A 20,028-nucleotide genomic window follows, 5' to 3' on the forward strand; every position below is an offset into this window, starting at 1 on the left:
TGACAAAAGAAAGAGGCAAACAGACCAGTCATAGAGCATAGTCCATAATGGGGCTTGCTGACAAAAACAGTCTTAGTGGCATCAAGACCATGGATCCCTATGCTTTGGGTCAGAAGAAGAAAGTAATCAGGTTAGGAGTCTAATCAGGGGCTTGATCCCGAGTCAAGATGAAAGGCATATTCTACACAAATGTATTTGTGTATTAGTTTCTTTTCTGTTTGCTATTATAAAACACCACGACCAAAGCAACTTGTGGACGGAGTTTGTTTTGGATTCATGGTTTCAGAAGAGGCTATCATGGCCAGGAAGCAAGGCAGCAAGTGGCAGGATGGTGGCAGGAGCAGAAAGCACAGAGATCATCTCTTCAAAACAAGAATGAAGCAGAGAGGAACTGGAAGTGAGAGTGAAGGTTTAAAAACCCCATGCCCGCTTCTTCCTCCAGGGAGGCTGTACCTCCTCACCTTCCCAAACAGTGCCAACAAGGGAGAAGCAAGTGTTCAAATGCCCAAGACTACAGGGGACATTTCTCATTCAAACCACCATAGATTGCTTTTGTTCTTTCAGATTTTGTGCGTTCATTCATTTTTTTTCAATTCATTTATTGGCAGTGCTGAGGATTGAACCAGGACCTTGCACTTGATAGGCAAGTGTTCTACTCTTGATCTATACTACCAGATCTTGCTTTTGTTTATTTATTGCTTTCTGGGAAATTATGGGCAAAACTGACCAGGGCTACTTAAGTCATGTTCAACTGAATCCCCAACTATACCTAGATTATATGCTCAAGAGAAATGAATTGTGTTGGTACAAGGAACTCTCCCTGAAGGTTCACAGTGATTCTACACATGATGGTCTCAAGCTGGAAATTACCAACATGTCCAGGAACTGGAGAACAGATAAGAGCATGTGGCATATCATATACAGTTGAATATTATTTAGCATCAAAAAGGGATGAAACACTGGTACATACAACAACCACACAATAGTAGATCTCACAAGATGTGTGCAAAGTGGGAGAAACAGACACGAAAAAGCATGTGTTGCTTGGTTCTACCTCTGCAGGATTTTAGAGCCAAAAAATATAATCTGTCATTGGAGAAAACTCACCGACCATAGTCTAGAGCATCGTGGAGGAGATCGGCCACAAAGAACATATTAGACCACTCTGCAGGTGAATGATATGTTTTGGTTTTGTTTGGACTTCAGAGGTGCACACACATCATCAAGCTGAGCATTTGAATCATGTATATGAAACATACATCAATTAACTTGTGGGATTAAATGTATTTCCCTTCAGTTCCCCCCTCTTTCTTTTAGACTTATTTGATATATTGATGTTTTGCCTGCATGTATGTCTGTGTTCTATATGCATGCTTGGGACCTACAGAGGTCAGAAGAGGGTGCCCTGGAGCTGAAGTTATAGATGGTTGTGAACCCCTCACTATATCTATCTATCTATCTATCTATCTATCTATCTATCTATCTATCTATCTATCTATCTGCTAGAAATCAAACCTAGATTCTCTGCAAGAGCAACACGTGCTCGTAACCACTGAACCATCTCTGAAGCCATTGGATTTTTCCCTTTGAAAACTTGTGCTGTCTATAAGATAATCAACTTCAAATTCAGCTCACACTGTCAAAGGTTTCAGGCTGTGGCTGTTTGCCCTTGACCCCTCTGCATCTGTGCAAAGCAGCAAATCCTGGTGGGGAAGGGTAGAAGAGAAGGTTGCTCACCTGACAGTGCCCAATAAACAGGGAGATGATGGACAGGAGGAGGCTGATGAAAAGAATCTGTCAAAGGCCATTCACCTAGAAGCTACAGCCTGCTCTACAGCGTTACCCAGTATCTTTCAAGGGGATGCCCCAGTGACCCCACTTCTTTCCACTTTGCCCTACTCTCTAACGGTTCACAACATTCCGGAAGGGCCAGAGACTGGAGATGAAGGCTTTAACATTAGCCTTGGGGAGCTTTCCAGATCTAAATTATAGCAATTACTGGAAGTAAATTGCCTTGTGGGAAGGCCATCCACCATCCGGACACATAGATCTTACACATTTTTGGACATGCCTTTATCTTCTCCTCCTCTGGTCTTTCACTCCCATTATTCCTCTGACTCGGAAGGTACTGTGCCCTCTTCCCTGCAAAAATACTGTCATTCAAAAAAAAAAAAAAAAAAAAAAAAAAAAAAAAAAAAAAAAAATACTGTCATTCCATCTTCCCTCCTTTCTTCCCTCCCTTCTTCCCTCCTTCCTTCCTTCCTCCTTCCATCATTGATCAAATACTTCTGAATCAGGCCCTGTGACATGAAATAGAGCTACAGAGGGAGACAAATCAGGGGTTCTATCCTTTAGGAACATATTCCAGAAAGTGGAGTTTTACTCAAATGTGGATAGATTTATATCCACAAGATTTTTGTGGATGGTTAAAAGACTCTGTCACAGAGCGTTCACCTGGAGGCTACAAACTGCTTTGTCACACTAACTAGAAAAATGGGCTGGTGCTTCTGTACCCATGAATTTTGCAGCTTCCCCAGAGGTTAACTTTAAAGAAATGGAATCACTGAGGAGCTTGACAAGGTAGGGGAAGCTCCAATAAACAAAAGAAAACCTTGGTTTAAATGTGTGTTCAGAGCCAAGTATGGTGATACACTCTTGTAATTCTGGCACTCTAGAAGCTGAGGCGGAAGGATAAAGAGTTCAAGGTCATCCTCAGCTACATAGTGAGTTCCAGGTTAGCCTGGGCCCCGAGACCTGACTCAAACAAACAAACAAATGAATACATAATCAAACAAAGCAAATGTACACCTAAGTTTATGGTAAAAATGTGATAGAATATGGAAACACAAAGGGAAATGGAACAAGACAGACTTCAAAGTTGCTACTCCTAAGTCTCCAGGTTAGGAACCAACCGAGGAAGTATTTGTAGGATTTTCTAGCAAGCCTGGATCTTCAATTGTTTTCCTCCCCTTATTTCCCCCAGTGTTCCTGGCAGGAAGTCACTCTGTGCAGCTCACCCTCAAAGAGAGGAGTCATGTTCCACTTCCTTGACAGCCGAGCATCTCCCTAAGTTATAATTCTTATGCGTTAGCGATCAGCCCTTCCATTTTCATTAAGTCATTAATTTCACTAATTTTGAAGTGAACATACAAAGTAATATTTCATTTCTATATTTTCATACACGGATACCATTATTGTTTTGTTCTTTCTCATCTTTTCCCCCTTGTGCCCGCTTTCTCCCTCTCCCCAATGAGTTCCCTCCCCCTTCTGCTTCCATGCTACTTGTATGTCATCATTCTTTCTTCCCCTCTCCTATCCCCCACTTAAGATCGTTCCTTCCTCCTTACTTTCATAACATGCACACACACACACACACACAGATGCATGTGTAACTCTAAAACTAGACTGTAGATATGGGAGAAAATGTGGTCCTTGTCTTTCTGGGTCTGGCCTATTTCACCGAACATAATGATCTCCAGTTCTATCCATTTTCCTGCAAATGTCATGATTTCATTTGTCTTAATGAAGAGATAAAATAATTTTGTGTATATGGATTATGTACACCCATTCATCTGTCGATGGGCATGTGGGCTGTCTCTGTTTCTTAGCTGTTCTGACCAGAATGGCTGTAAACACGAGTGTGCAAACATCTCTGTGTGTGTTGTCAGTCATTTATTTATGATACGTATTTATTTGATCCCTTCTTTTTCTCAGTATACATTCACAGCTATGCTATGTCCTGGGCTGTCATTCTATGGGATTGACTGCTCTCATTGCTCAAGAGCTTTTCTCTTATCAGCTCTCTCAGTCAGTGCCCTTGTCTCTGTGATTTACTCCCGTGAATACATGGGTTAAGTGTGGAGCGTATGTACAACCTCCCTGCTTCCTAGCACTCCCCGATTTTGTATATGGCTTCTTCAGTGGAGAGTGGTATTAGACACTTACATTTTGAATGCTAGATGACTTTGTTGGTATTATTGTAATGAATTGCCTTATTGATAGAAAAAGTATTCTCAGAGTTCAAAAATTTGGTTTCATTTTTTTTTTAAAAAAAAAAAAATTCACTGACATGACCTATGGAGCTGGTTCAGCAGTGTAAAGCACTGGCTGTTTGGCTCTCCCCACCCACATGGCAGCTCACAAGCATCTGTAACTCCAATACCAGGAGAGCTGATGCCTTTGGAACTCTATGGGGACTGCATGCTTGTGATGCATACACATACACATAACATATAATAAGGATGCATTTTTAAAATTCATTAAAGTATCTTAATGGCTTTACACACCTACAGTTTTCGCAACAGAACCAACAAAATTTAATTAGGAACCCTGTAAGAAGATCCACAGTTTAGGCTGGGAACAGTAAGCATACACTGTGTGATAGATTTCCGTTGCTCTTTTAAAATAGCGGAGAGGAATCAGCTAAATGGAGGAAGCTTTGTGTCAGCTTGCTTCTTAGAGGTTTTGGTCCATAATTGCTTGGTTCCATTGTGTGTGGGTCTGATGTGAACTAGTTCATTATGACAGAAGTGTGTGGAGGAGAAACCTGGCACCTCTTGGCTTCCGGAAAGACAGGAGAAGAAATGCCAACTTCTATATTTGCATATTCTTCCAGGGCCACCCCAGTACCCTACTTCCTCCAACTAAGACACGGGGCCTGGGCCTGAAGTCTCCACATTCTAATGGTTCCTTAAGTTATGAATTCATAATTGGGTTAATCCATGATTGACCACCCCCTAAGAGCCTGCCTCTCAATACTGATGCCCTGGGGATGAAGTCTTCAACACTCTAGCTTCAGGGGGACATTTACTATCCGCACAGCTTATTTTTCAACCCAAGAAAAGTTTATGATTTATGACTAACCAAGTTATGTAATCAGCACCATTGCGTGTAAAACTTTGATCTAGGGCTGAAGTGGCTCAGTGGTAGTATACTCACCTAGGCTGCTCCAGATCCTAGGCACCACCTCCAGCATTTCCAAGAGAAAAAAACTTATTTTTTTGCCTAGTGCCATGGATATTATTTTCAGTCTAAACTGTGGGCCATCTTAGAGGGTTGTATTTATTTATTTAGTCAGTTACATAGCTAGTTCTTTTTTTTTCCCCTGAGATGTGGTTTCTCTGTGTAGCCCTGGCTTTCCTGGGACTCATTCTGAGACAAGGCTGGCCTTGAACTCAGAAATCCACCTGCCTCTGTCTCCCAAGTGCTCTTAGAGGATTTTAAATTAAATGTTATTATTTCTATTGCAAAAACTACAAACATAAATGGGTAAAGCCCTTAAGATGGCATGCCCTTACAGTTGAAACTACTCAGGAGGCTAAAAAAGCCAAAGGATTATGAGTTCAATGCTAACCTGGGTTACAAGGTCTCTGTTTCTAAAATGAATAAACAGGGGCTGGAGAGATGGCTCAGTGGTTAACAGTATTGCCTGCTCTTCTAAAGGTCCTGAGTTCAATTCCCAGCAACAACATGGTGGCTCACAACCATCTGTAATGAGGTCTGGTGCCCTCTTCTGGCCTGCAGGCATACACACAGACAGAATATTGTGTACATAATAAATAAATAAATACTAAAATGAATAAACAAATACATAAAGTTTATCTTAAAAACAACAACAAAAATACATTGGGTAAAGCATGTAGTTTCATAAGGTATATTCTGGGTCTATAGTGAATCAGTATTTTAGGGGTATTGATTATCTTTCTGTACGTTCTAGTCATTGTAAAACAAAGTATTTACTGACCTTTAATTTGACTAGGAAAATCCAGACCACCTGCTGGGTTTTCTTTATTTGAATTCCAGTAGGAAGAAATAAATACAAAGGGCTGTTTAAAGAATATTCTTTACCCATCTTAGAAAGTGAAAATTCCTTGCCCTAAATCTGTTACTTGAACTGTCCTTCCCCAAAGTCTGCACGGCAATGATAATCTATACATTGTTCACTCATAGCCAAAACCTAGTGTTCACTCTAGAAGCCAGGTTCAGGGTGTGTCTCCTCAAACAGAAGGTGGCTGTTCTGGTGCTAGAGCGAAGCATTGACAGCTTCCCTGTAAGGCCCGGTCCGGCAACCACTCTCCTATTTTCCTTCTCCAACAGCTGCCCCCGTAAAAGCAACAGATTGCTTACCAACCAAAAACCAACACCAAGTTCTACATACATTTGATAGGAGAACTTTTTAACTCAGTAAAGGAGTTTGAAATGAAGGGTTTTTGCTTTTGTTGCTTTTGTATTTTGTTTGTTTGTGTGTTTTTGTTTTTCTTTGGTTTTGGAGACATGGTGTCTCTGTATAGCATTAGCCATCCTGAAACTCGCTCTATGGACCAGGCTTGTCTCAAACTCACAGAGATCTGCCTGCCTCTGCCTGCCGAGTGATGGGATTAAAGGTGTGCACCACCATCCACCCAGTTTGAAATTAAGTTTTAACCAAGCTTTTGAAAGCAGTTGGTCCCTGCTGATCCCAATGGCAGTGGAGTAGCATTTTACGTGGAAGACTTCATAATTTTCTTGTGATTTGTGGCCAGGAAGGATAAATTTGGTTTGCAGTAGACAAGCAGGTGGCTTCTTCTCCAGGTATTACCTGCAGCTTTCCTTAGGAGAGATTGTGTGACATTTTTATTACTTCTGCTGCCAGAGAATGGAAGTAGCTTTTTCATTTTGATTTATGATAGGTTTTGTAAATGTCAAGTTCCTTGTTAAAGAGTAAGAGTTGACAATCCAGAAGCCAAAGGATGATAAAAAATAATGTTTGAATACTATATACACAGCTATAGCTGTGAGTTGCTTCATATCACCATAAGGGAACAGTCTCGGAAAACAAGGCAGCCTATCTTTCAAGCAAGTATCTGATGGGAAGAAATGAAGCTGCCATAAAACAAAAGACGATGCAGTATGTGATCTGCCCACCTATAATTCAAATATAAAGAAAATGAACAGCCGAGCAGAAACAATCTGCAATCCATTTAGTATGACATGGTTTCTGATCCACGTTAGTTACCTCTGACACCAATTCCTTGGGATTAACTTTCAAAATTGGGTGTCCCTCAATTTTAGAAGCAAGTCAAAAATCATTTTTTGTTCTCCTGCTATCTCCAAGCAGAGCGGGATGTGGGGGTGAAGGAGATTCATCCTAGTATATTGCTAACTAGGTTGCATTATATTTTTATATTTTCATTTTCTCGGTTTGGGAGAATTGCAAAGTGATAGATTACTTAAGAGAATGTCAAAGGAAGCAAGGATGACTCAGCTTCTTTACGACGACATTGCACCCAGGAAGCTAATACGAATTAGGGTCATGAACTCAGATGTAGATGCTTCCTGACCCAGAAGATGACATGCTTGTGTACCAGGCAGGAATAAAGACAAGCTGGGGAACATTTTCCTACTATTTCAAAGGAGCATGGCCCCACAAATATGGGTAAGGAGAGGACCAGACTTCTGCTGTGCTGAGAGAATTCCCAAACACATTCAGTTCTTCCATTTTGAAATGCTGGAGTGATGTTTTTGGAAAACCTGCGGGCTGCACTTTATCTGCAAGCCAATGACAACTTCATATGATAACCATTATCATAATCCATTAACCACAGTACCTCACAAGGCCTGCAATTGTCAAGTGCATCTGAATTCTCATGTTGGCGCAGCAGAGCACTATGTTTGAGAGATTAAACAAATTTGAAAAGGTCGCTTAATGACTTAAGACTCAAAGTAAAGCCAGTTGTTGATCTGAATAGATGGAATCATCAGATGATCACAGCTGGGTGCACTCTGTCATTCGACAAGTATGCACAGAGACTCTCAGGAGTGCCAGGCCCTGCTATCATAGCTCCCAGGAATGCAGCTGAGTAAGGGAACCACAAGGTGCTTCCATTCTGGAGGTGGAAGGTAACAAAATCAGTAGGCAGGCAAGACAAACAGCTGGTAATAGCAAAGGCCATGCAGAAGATTAAGGACCGGGCTGTTGCTGGCAGGTGTCTTTTGGGCTTCTCTATATGAGCGAAGTGGCCTTTAAATACTCACCTTGGTGGCCTTCTTCCACTCTGGAATGCCAATTCCACTTTACTCCTTTTGTTCTAGGGCTCATCAAGAGGTCATGTGTGATGCTTTTTAATAAATAGAAGACCAGTTTATTTTAAATTAGTTACATTTTAATCTTCTTGACTAGATTTGGGAGAAATGTTGCTCCAAAAGGGATTTAGGGAAACCCCTAATCTAATCAGTAACTTAATCACAATGCCTGGGTTAAGGCCGCCGCCGCCGCCGCTGCTGCTTCTGCTGCTGCTGCTGAATTCCAAACATTTGGTGTTGGTTTAGTTATGTTTCCTCTTTAGAGGGCACCATTTTTTCCATCTGTCTCCAAAATCTCAGAATACATCATTTGAAGATTGTTGCTACCCTTTGGAGTAAAACAAAGAGCCTCAAAATGAAGGTCCTTCAGGGCCAAAGCTGCACCCACCTAAAAGCATACCTTAATAAACAGCTCTTCTTAAAAAGTCAAACAGACTTCATTTTACAGTGCTTACTTTCTGTAAGGATCTAAACTTTATTTCATTGTATATATTTAATGTATATAGGATGCTTTGATACATACATATGTAGCAAAGCCAATACTAGTCAAAGTATCTGTCATTCCATTCAAACAAACATCTCAGTAAACTCTTCTGTCCCTGCAGGTTGGAAGGAAAGAGCACTGGAAGTTAAATGACTAAGGCTCTGAAATCAGCCATTTGTTAGGCATCTAACTTCACCTCAGCCCTGGATTTGAGGTTCGAACGACAGTTGATCTCAAAGCAAGCCCCTCCAAAGTCCCCTGTGGTTATTGTTTCAATTAGACAAGCCATTATCAAAATCAATGGCTTTGTTTTGCAATAAGTTATAAAGCATCAAATAGGGTCCTAGTGAGCAGATGGGTAAAGAAGTAGACCTCAAGCAGGATTCCTTTGAAAGAATCAGCACTGAAGGGGAACGAAAGAAAGCCTGGCCTGCTACATTTCAATTCAGATAAGAAAATGTAGGTTGTGTGTAATGGGTGAAGCCAGTAATAAATGTCTAACATTCATTGGGTGCCGACTCTCTGTTCTGGCGAGGCGGGGGTGGGGGGGGGGCTCAGTATTTCTGAAGTATTAGCTCTTCAAGTGAGGAGGAGGGGAAGAAAAGTTAAACTAATAAGGTAAAATTGAAAATAAAAAGAACATTATCATATTATTGGCAGGGTACATTGTCACTCCCAACTGATCTTTTAAAATAACACTTTATTAGATTATAATCAAAGTGATGGGTATCATAATGACGTTCTCATTCAAATATGTCATTAAATATCCTGAAGTTTCCAGACTGGGTTCCCCAGACCTTTAGTGTCTTCTGAAGCCTGTCTCTTCTGCCTGTTGTTATCTAATCTCCCTTGCCCAGCAACTTAGGAGAGTTTCCAGTAGGGTCCCCCAAGGTCCAGCCCTCTGGCAGTCTTCAGAAATAGTTCTCTCTGAGTGCCAGAATTTCAGCAGTAAGTACATGTTGCCTGGAACGTTGAGCTGCATGTTTTTTTTTTTAATGTCTAGCACTAAATTATACAACATGCAGCTGAGCAAATAATGGAGAAGCTTAAAGAATGCTTTCCATACGTGTACTCGAAGGCTATGCTTTTAGTAAGCGAATGCATGCTTCTCTTTTTCCCTGTGCTAAATACGACTAGAGATAGATCGCTCCATTTAAGATTTCCATTAATTCCATTAATAAACTTCTCAGGATATGAAATGTCTCCAGAATATAGTGAAGCTAGGATGAAAGCCACATAATTCTCATCGGTGTCAGGCCCCGTGCGCAGGAGAAAATATGCTAATGCGGCCCTTTGCCGCAGGGCTGGTGTTATTTATATAGTGCTGGCTGGGCAAGGCTGCCGCTGGAGTCCAGAGCGCCAAGAGCATTTGGATCTCCTGTGAGGTGTAGATGTGTGTGCGCCTGTGCACACAGCGTTGGAATTGTGAATCCGAGACCTTGTGGAGGGGGTGGGGCAAGCCGCCCTCATTCACATCTGTGTCGTGTGTGTCTCTTGTTGAGGGTATAATCTTCCAGCACTGTGTTTATTTGACGTTCATTTTGAAGCACGGAAAGAAATGGCGATTTGGGATGGGTTCTGCAGTGGGTCGAGTGTGACCCAGCGTTGTGAGGAACTGATAACCTAAAATTGGCAAATACGCACCCTTGCCTCTGCTCCGTAGCCATAAAAAGCACCCTTATTTGAGTCTGGGGAAAGCACAGAGGGTTGTTCTAGAAGGCAGGCAATCCTCGGGTTCAGGGCCAGGAGTGGGGTGCCAGCCACCGGGCACCTCGAAAACGAACAGAGGTCACGGAGAGCCGGTGTGCCCGGGGTGGGGTCCCTTGTGTTTGTGGGACTCGAGATTGGAAGACGACCTTGTCCCCTCGCCCCCTCCCCCCCAGAGCCGACTCCGTGGGGACCCCCGCCCGCCGCCGGAGATCCTGCGGCGGCCGGGGTGTCCCTCTCCCCGCCCTTGCGTCTGTCCGGGCGGCGGCGGCGGCGCGGCTCGGCTGGAGGGGGCGCTCGCGCTCAGGAGCGGCGCAGCAGGTGCCGCGGTTACCTCCACCTCGGCGGGGGGAGAGGGGGCGGGCCGGGGCGGGAGGCGGAGGCCGGTTTGGTGAGCGGAGAGCGCGGCCGGCTCCGCAGGCTGGCTGCGAGCTCGCGGCTTCCGGGAGCGCCCCAAGTCTGTGGAGGACCTCCCAGCCCGCAGCCGCCGGCGACCCCGGCACAACGCGCATCGGCGTCCGCAGGGCCGTGAGTCGCGACAAGGGCGCGGGTCCGGCGCGGCACCGCCTCCTCCTCTTCTCCAGCCGGCTCGCAGCAGCGGAGAGCTTCGGAGCTCGGCGGGCACCCGGGCCGCGGTGCGGATGAGCCGCAGCGGCTGAGGACTCGACCGGCCTCTGCCGGGCGCCCGAGCGGGGCCGCAGCGCCCAGGGCGCGGGTGTGCGCGGGTGACATGGGGACGGCCTGACTCTCGCCGGGCCCGAGCTCTCTCTCCGGCCGCGGGCCTTCCTCGGCGGCGGCAGCTGCGGGCGCCCGGCCCGGTGCGCTGTGCCCGGGCGCCCGCCGAGCTCCGCCGCGCTCTATGCGCCTCTGCGGGAGCCGCGGGCCCTGGCCATGGCGATAGACCGGCGGCGCGACGCGGCGGGTAGCGGTGCCGGACGGCAGCCGGCCCCGGCCGAGGAGAACGGGTCCCTGCCGCCCGGGGACGCGGCGGCCTCGGCGCCCCTTGGAGGACGCGCGGGCTCCAGCAGCAGCGCGGAGATCCAGCCGCTGCCGGCGCTGCACCCAAGCGGCGGCCCGCACTCGAGCTACTGCGCGGCGGCAGCCGCCCCGAGCCTCCTGTTGCTGGACTACGATGGCTCGGTGCTGCCTTTCCTTGGGGGCCTGGGCGGCGGCTACCAGAAGACCCTGGTGGTGCTCACCTGGATCCCGGCGCTGTTCATTGGCTTCAGCCAGTTCTCGGACTCCTTCCTCCTGGACCAGCCCAACTTCTGGTGCCGCGGGGCCGGCAAAGGCACCGAGCTAGCGGGTGCCACTGTCACCGGCCGGTGGGGCGACATGGGCAATTGGACCAGCCCCCCAGTCACCCCTTTCTCCACTGCTGCCTGGGGGACCGCGAGCAACCGAAGCAACAACAGCGACACGCCACCCCTCCCGTCCCCTCCAGGCAAGGGGAACAACGATTCAAATTGCGACTGCCACGCTTGGGACTACGGCATCCGCACTGGCCTCGTCCAGAACGTGGTCAGCAAGGTAAGGGCCACGACCGCCGCGTCCCCGCGTTCTTCTCGTGAACCCTTTTCTTCCGACCTCGGTTGCCTCTGTTCTGCGCTCCATCTCTTTCTCTGCAGATCTAGGTCCGAGCCTACCCAGCTGAGGAGCCCGAAATACTAGCCTGTTTACTCACAATCCCGCATTGACTGGGCTCCCTGCTGTCCCCCAAAGGAGATGCTCTTACTTGGATGTGAAGCCCAAGACTGTTTGCCGCCCTCTGCGGTGCCCGTGACGCTGCATCCGCTTCCAAGGGACCGATATAGCCTTTTCTAATTTCCACCCAAACTCTTTCCCAGTGCACATATGGAAAGGGCGCCCCTCCCCCAAAAGGTTAAAATCCTTTCTGGATCTTGCTAGTTGTTAGACTCACTGATGGCTCCGCAGCAGCCCTGGAAGACTCCGTCCCTCTTCTGTATCTGCTCCTTAGAGCCAGGCCATAGCTATGTTCTTTCCGCGGGCCGCCTGCCCCTGTTGTCTCCCACGAAGAACTAACTATCCATAAAAAATAGTGTTCTATTCTCGGATGTTCTTTCTGGCAGACCTCAGCCTTCCCACACGTGCCCTGAACCGATTAAAGCCAGTTAAAGAAATGAAGTTATAGACAAAGAAGCCGAACCCTTTGAAAAGTTCCCTTATTACCCCACCCCCATCCCAACTATGCGTTGTCCTTTTCAGAGATCTGACTATAGAGTTCAATGTCAGGGTGTTTCCGCAAATGTTTTCTTAGGACTTCAGTCAATAGCCCCATAGCATAGGAAGGATGTGGGAAACCTGCCTGGTGTCATCGCAGCCCCTGTGGAGCAACTGCTCTCTGGTCTGAGGCATTAAGACCTGGTGAGCTGTTCCCTAGTACCCGCTTTGTCCTCCCTGTTCCTTGTAGAGGTCCTGCATCGGGTGTAATATAGCAGGAGTGTTCTGTGAGAGAGAGATGCCACCCTAAGCATGGGCAGTAGGTAGTGTTAGACCTTAGATACCTATATTGTTTAGTTTTTTTCTTGGCCTGTAGGAAATAGTGAATGCCACCTTGTCAAGTGATTTATGAAGCATTTGTAGTTTCTGTCCCCTTTGCATTTTGAACAGTACAGTTAGAAATGGGGCAGTTCTGAGCAGTTGGAAACACTTTGCCTGAACGTGAGAGTGGATTTGGACAGTTTATAAATTGTCCGTGTGGAGTCCATCCCCACAACCAGTGTATGTTAGTAAACAGTTGTAGTTCATGGATGTGTAAGACGAAACTCTTACATCATCATAATCATTTTTTAATCTTGTATCAACCTGGCCAGAAGCACTGGGTCCTGTGGGAACTGTCTGGCATAGTGATCCCTCTGCTCTGCGAGATAATTGGGAAGGTCTCCTAGTATGTCTCATCTTGACTCATCCCCCACAGCCTCTCCCTTCTCTAACCCATCCCCATTCACGAAGGGCAATATTGCTCTCCCCCTCTCTTCTTCATCTTCTTTTTGCTTAGCAGCAGAGACAATTTTCATAACGGCAACTATTTTAAATCGCCAACTATTTTAAATCACCAGGTATGCCTGTCAGAGTAAGGATTTGGCAACACTGCTGAGTATTTTTAGCCCCTTTCTGGAGTAAAGCAAGAATAATGGGTTGAAAGGGTAAGTTGGAAGTTAGGAAAGCAGACCAGTACTCTACCAGTGGGGGCCAGGAGACAGCTATCATCCTGCCAGGCATGGTGTGAAGCGAGACCAGAAATAGTTCCTGAAAACAGACTATATAGAGGCATATTGGAAAGCTGGGCAAGTTTTTAAAATTAGCACTCAGGAAGGGCTCCGCACAGAGGGGAGGAGTGCCTGACAACACATGGCAGTCACGTGTTGTGGACAAGATGACAGTAAGGAGTGAAGGCCTGGGCACAGTAATTAGAGGCATACTTTGCTCATACTGTAAAGGCTAGGAAGGACATCTTGATTTTCACAGATGAGTCTGCTCAGGTAGAGGACTGCCCTGCCGCTGTGATTTGTTCTGTAACAATTCTGGAAAGAGTGGTTCCAGCGCAGTTTGGCATGAAAGGTGCCCTTTTCCCTCTGCTGACTGTGCTCCATGGACCAGTGTAAGATCCGTACTGCGATGCTGCAGCCTTGTACACAGTAGACAGAAGAAGCCTTTACCTGTTGTCCGTGTGGAGATGTTGTGCACTATCAGCCATAGGCTGTCCAGCCGTCAGCATGGCTCCTAGGCAGGTGTGCTCGTGAAAGCCTGGTCCCCCCAGCGCTGGTTGTTGGTTGGGAAGAGGTAACACGATTGCTGCCTTCATACCTGATGTTGGAAGAGAAAAGCCCCAGGATTTTTGAATGAAGTGGTTCCCCTGGAATCTGAGCTACACCCCTGGCATGCACTTACTACCTCATTTTAAACAGCTTCACAATTGGGGCTCTGTCCCTAGCAGGCCAGCCTGCCCTTCCTGGTAAAGAAACGTGAACTTTGATGAGTTATACTTAAGTTCTCTCATGCCAACCTGAAGCTCCTTCCTGAGAATGCTTTTTTCCATCATAGAAAGCATATTTGTCCCTCCCTCCCTCTCTCCCTTCTTGTTGTCTTGTTTTATTTTGTTTTCAGACAGGGACTCACTCTGTAGACCAGGCTGCTCTTTAACTCAAAGAGATCCACTTTCCTCTGTCTCCCAAGGGCTGGAACTAAAGGTCTGCACCAGTATGTCTGGCTTTATTTAGCAGTTTCTTACCTGGCTGAAGCATGTCCGCCTACTTCAGCTCTTCCACTCATAACAAAATCAGCCATATTTACGACGGCACAGAAAATATGCCTCTTAAACGTGGTACCATTGCACAAACAAGTAGGCACTTCATGATCTACCCCAAAAGAGAGATGGACGGATGCCTTGCCTCCACTAATGGAGCCTGTGGTGGCTGCACCATCACCTTTAGCAGATATGACATACTTCTGTCTGAAGACTGTGGACTCTGGGCCACCCTGCTTTATCTAGTAGGCTGTGTTCAGCGAACACTTTTCTGTTTCTACTCAGATAGCATCAAATACAGTTCCAGTTTCTTCTAAGTCATTTTGAGTGTTAAGATCTCTCCTCTTGGTGTCTTTATTGTTTTTGCTTTTAGTGAGACAGGGTTTCTCTGTACAGCCCTGGCTGTCCTGGAACTTGGTTTGTAGACCTCATACTCACAGAGATCCACCTGCCTCTGCCTTCTGAACACTTAGATTAAAGGCCTGCATCACCACGCCCAGTTATCTTTATTGTTTTCATCATTTGACTTGATCCTTGCATTTGTTACACACCCACACACACACACACACACACACACACACACACATCAGAATTTTCACCCTAGATTCATCATTCAAAATGATGGTGGTGGTGATGTTGGCACCACCTTGATTTTGTGTGTCTCTTTCTAGTTTCTGGAGCATTTTACATGAATTACTTCCTTTGATTAAGAATAGTAACCCAAGGCCAATCTCAACATAGCAACATCGCTGATTATGAACACATACTGGAGTAGTTCCTCATAGGAAGCAGGTATCCAACCAACTTCCTTATCTCCATCCTGGCATTTTATACTTCTGCTCTGCTGGGCTGAGCCAGCAGTGCCTTCCGGATGAATCAAACAAATCCCTCTCCCAGCGCAGCAGGCTTGAGGTTCTGAAGATAGGCACTCTGGAGTAGACTCCCTTCCTCATTTTCTGTGCTGCAGCCCAAAGTTTCTCATGCTGCTGAGATTTTAATAAAAATTATTTCAATTAAAAGGGAAAAAATTAGCTCCATGACTGTAAAAGTGTTGCTCTTAATGGCTGAAATGGCTGATACAACTCATCCTGTGTTGTTCTGCATGAGTAGTGGCCAAGGCTCACGATCTTCTGGAGTAATCACTAGAATTTGATCAGCAGGCAATGCCAGCTAACTTTCCCAAGTCTTTTTCCCCTACAGTTGGAGTTTAAATTGTCCTCTCATCTCCTGCCTTCTCATGAATTTGCAAAGATTTCTGACCTTTCTCTTAAGTTGTTTAATATCCTGGAAGTAATTTGTATCCTTTTTCTAGTAGTTATTTAAGGTGGCTTCAGTACAATGTAATTAAGACTAAAACCAATTTTACTATCATTGCAATGGCAATCATTTTTAAAATAGTCCACAGTGTTATCCTAACGAGTAACTAGTTTCCACTTCTGAAATGCTTAGCACTTATGCTGCTTTTCTCTCTTCCAGGGTGTTTATTTAATGGAATCTGTCATTATTCTCTATCATATCAAAAGTATTTGTCAACCCTTAGAAACACTTTTTTAAAATTTGATTTTGTTTTTATGTGCATCTTCTGCCCCTGTGTGTGTGCATGTGTCTGTGGTGTCTGTGTGCATGTGTGTGTGTGCATGTGTGTGAGTGGTGTGTGTGTGTGTGTGAGTGGTGTGTGTGTGCATGTGTGTGAGTGGTGTGTGTGTGTGTGTGTGAGTGGTGTGTGTGTGCGTGTGTGAGTGGTGTGTGTGTGCATGTGTGTGAGTGGTGTGTGTGTGTGTGAGTGGTGTGTGTGTGTGTGTGTGAGTGGTGTGTGTGCATGTGTGAGTGGTGTGTGTGTGCATGTGTGTGAGTGGTGTGTGTGTGCGTGTGTGTGGTGTGTGTGCATGTGTCTGTGGTGTGTGTGTGCGTGTGTGTGAGTGGTGTGTGTGTGAGTGGTGTGTGTGTGCATGTGTGTGTGCATGTGTGTGAGTGGTGTGTGTGTGAGTGGTGTGTGTGTGCGTGTGTGTGAGTGGTGTGTGTGTGCGTGTGTGTGAGTGGTGTGTGTGTGCGTGTGTGTGAGTGGTGTGTGTGTGCATGTGTGTGAGTGGTGTGTGTGTGCATGTGTGTGAGTGGTGTGTGTGTGTGTGAGTGGTGTGTGTGTGCATGTGTGTGAGTGGTGTGTGTGTGTGTGAGTGGTGTGTGTGTGCATGTGTCTGTGGTGTGTGTGTGCGTGTGTGTGAGTGGTGTGTGTGTGTGTGAGTGGTGTGTGTGTGCATGTGTGTGAGTGGTGTGTGTGTGCATGTGTGTGAGTGGTGTGTGTGCATGCGTGTGTGCATGTGTGTGTGTGAGTGGTGTGTGTGCATGTGTGTGAGTGGTGTGTGTGTGTGAGTGGTATGTGTGCATGTGTGTGAGTGGTGTGTGTGTGTGAGTGGTGTGTGTGCATGTGTGTGAGTGGTGTGTGTGTGCATGTGTGTGAGTGGTGTGTGTGTGTGCATGCGTGTGTGCATGTGTGTGAGTGGTGTGTGTGTGTGTGAGTGGTGTGTGTGTGCATGTGTGTGAGTGGTGTGTGTGTGTGTGAGTGGTGTGTGTGTGCATGTGTGTGAGTGGTGTGTGTGTGTGTGAGTGGTGTGTGTGTGCATGTGTGTGAGTGGTGTGTGTGTGCATGTGTGTGAGTGGTGTGTGTGCATGCGTGTGTGCATGTGTGTGTGTGAGTGGTGTGTGTGCATGTGTGTGAGTGGTGTGTGTGTGTGAGTGGTATGTGTGCATGTGTGTGAGTGGTGTGTGTGTGTGAGTGGTGTGTGTGCATGTGTGTGAGTGGTGTGTGTGTGTGTGAGTGGTGTGTGTGTGTGCATGCGTGTGTGCATGTGTGTGAGTGGTGTGTGTGTGTGTGAGTGGTGTGTGTGAGTGGTGTGTGTGTGTGTGTGAGTGGTGTGTGTGTGTGTGAGTGGTGTGTGTGTGCATGTGTGTGAGTGGTGTGTGTGTGTGTGAGTGGTGTGTGTGTGCATGTGTGTGAGTGGTGTGTGTGTGCATGTGTGTGAGTGGTGTGTGTGTGCATGTGTGTGAGTGGTGTGTGTGCATGCGTGTGTGCATGTGTGTGTGTGTGAGTGGTGTGTGTGCATGTGTGTGAGTGGTGTGTGTGTGTGAGTGGTGTGTGTGTGTGTGAGTGGTGTGTGTGTGCATGTGTGTGAGTGGTGTGTGTGTGCATGCGTGTGAGTGGTGTGTGTGCATGCGTGTGTGCATGTGTGTGAGTGGTGTGTGTGTTAGTGGTGTGTGTGTGTGAGTGGTGTGTGTGAGTGGTGTGTGTGCATGTGTGTGAGTGGTGTGTGTGTGTGTGTGAGTGGTGTGTGTGTGCATGTGTGTGAGTGGTGTGTGTGTGTGTGAGTGGTGTGTGTGTGTGTGTGAGTGGTGTGTGTGTGCATGTGTGTGAGTGGTGTGTGTGCATGTGTGTGAGTGGTGTGTGTGTGTGTGTGAGTGGTGTGTGTGTGCATGTGTGTGAGTGGTGTGTGTGTGTGTGTGTGAGTGGTGTGTGTGTGTGTGTGTGAGTGGTGTGTGTGTGTGTGAGTGGTGTGTGTGTGCATGTGTGTGAGTGGTGTGTGTGTGCATGCGTGTGAGTGGTGTGTGTGCATGCGTGTGTGCATGTGTGTGAGTGGTGTGTGTGTTAGTGGTGTGTGTGTGCATGTGTGTGAGTGGTGTGTGTGTGCGTGTGTGTGGTGTGTGTGCATGTGTCTGTGGTGTGTGTGTGCGTGTGTGTGAGTGGTGTGTGTGTATGCATGTGTGTGTGTGGTGAGTGTGTGTGTGTGTGTGTGTGTGTGTATACCATATGTGTGCAGATACCTAGAAAGGCCAGAAGAAGGCATCGGATCCATTAGAAATGAAGTTCCAGGTAGTTTTGAGCTGCCTGACATGCTGGGAACCGAATTCAAGTTCTCTGTAAGAGCAGTAAGAGTGAGCTCTTAAGCCACCAGCCATCTCTCCAACCCCTAAGAAGAATTTTAAATTTCATATTTATTCTTGCTGGTGTACTAAAATTTCTTGAGTTATTCTCCTAGTATCATTTTGTCAACCCAGTAGGGGCTTTTATATGGTATCCATAACACAACAGTGAACATCTTTGTGCAAATTTCTCTTTTTGATTAACTATAATAGATAATGGATTACATGGCTTAGAATATAGTATAAGCAGTGCATAACTTTAGTCCTAGCACTCAGGCAGAGGCAGACAAATATCTGTGAGCGTGAGGACAGCCTGGAGATCATAGTAAGCTCCAGGCCAGCCAGAGTTATACAGTTAGATGCTGGGGGGCGGGGGGAGAAGCCATAGTATAAGTCACAGTGTTTGTTCTCTGTGCTCCTCAGTTTCAACATGGTTGCTAGATTATTTCTTTTTCAAGACAGGCTTTGGAGCCTGTCCTGGAACTAGCTCTTGTAGACCAGGCTGGCCTCAACCTCACAGAGATCCGCTTGCCTCTTCCTCCCAAGTGCTGGGGTGAAAGATGTGTGCTACCACCACCCAACATGGTTGCCAGGTTTTTTATGTATCCTTACAAAAATATTCTATTTTTATTTATATATTTACCTCTTATTTATATCAGAGTTGAGTGTATATCATATTGTTTTTGTGTCTTCATAGTATTCTGTTGTCTGACTGGATCATAATTTATTCAACTAGTCCCAAGCTAAAAAAGGCATTGGGGGTCATTTCTAGTCTTTACTGTTTTATATATGTGCTATGCAATAAATAATGATATTCTTACACACAGAAACATTTGCACAAATGCAAGATGTAAGAAGCAAGGGGTTGCCGGGCGGTGGTGGCACACGCCTTTAATCCCAGCACTCGGGAGGCAGAGGCAGGCGGATCTCTGGGAGTTCGAGGCCAGCCTGGTCTACAAGAGCTAGTTCCAGGACAGGAACCAAAAGCTACAGAGAAACCCTGTCTCGAAAAATCAAAAAAAAAAAAAAAAAAAAAAAAAAAAAAGAAGCAAGGGGTTGAACCCCCTTGCATTGTTATTTGGTAGATGTGCCTCATAAAGAACTTAGCCATTTATATGTTCATCCGTGGTTTGTGTGGTCCTGTTTCCCACACCTTCCATGATTTGGGGAGTTGCCAGACATTTAGATGTCTGCTAGTCTGGGAAGTAGAAAATAAAGTTGGACCACCGCTGCAGATTTGTGCTTGTCTCAGTGTGTGGCTTCGCCATCTTTGTGCATTCGCCTTCCTTGGAATGGTCTCCCATCTGTTTGCCTTCCTGTGCATGAGTGTTCTAGGGTTATTTCCCAACTGACTGACAGGAGCACTGTGGCTCTGAGCCTGTCTCCCCCTGAGTAATTACCCAAGCTTCTGATTCTGCTTGTGGTGCTTTGCTTATACACACAGCTTGGTTTGTATAGAGTCAAGTGACTTAGTCTTTCCTTCCATGGCTTCTGAGTTTTGTGTTGTTAGGTTTATGACATCCATAGTCCTGAATGATTGGGGAGATTCCATGTTTTCATCTAATAGTTTTATGATTTCATTTCCTCTTCAGTT

At 46.1% G+C, this 20,028-nt stretch overlaps 1 protein-coding gene across 2 annotated transcripts in view; it reads left to right on the forward strand.

The window, feature by feature from the left end:
• The first annotated feature begins 11,011 nt into the window (after positions 1-11,011).
• The window catches only part of Slc22a23 (solute carrier family 22 member 23), a 160,329-nt gene continuing 151,312 nt past the window's right edge, over positions 11,012-20,028 (forward strand). For both annotated transcript variants that reach the window (XM_075969913.1, XM_075969914.1), the window contains exon 1: positions 11,012-11,782. In XM_075969913.1, the coding sequence (XP_075826028.1) occupies positions 11,144-11,782 (639 nt within the window). In that variant the 5' untranslated portion in view covers positions 11,012-11,143. The remainder of the gene's footprint in view (positions 11,783-20,028) is intronic.

This window comes from Microtus pennsylvanicus, chromosome 4 (genome assembly GCF_037038515.1).
Source record: "Microtus pennsylvanicus isolate mMicPen1 chromosome 4, mMicPen1.hap1, whole genome shotgun sequence".
NCBI lineage: Eukaryota > Metazoa > Chordata > Mammalia > Rodentia > Cricetidae > Microtus > Microtus pennsylvanicus.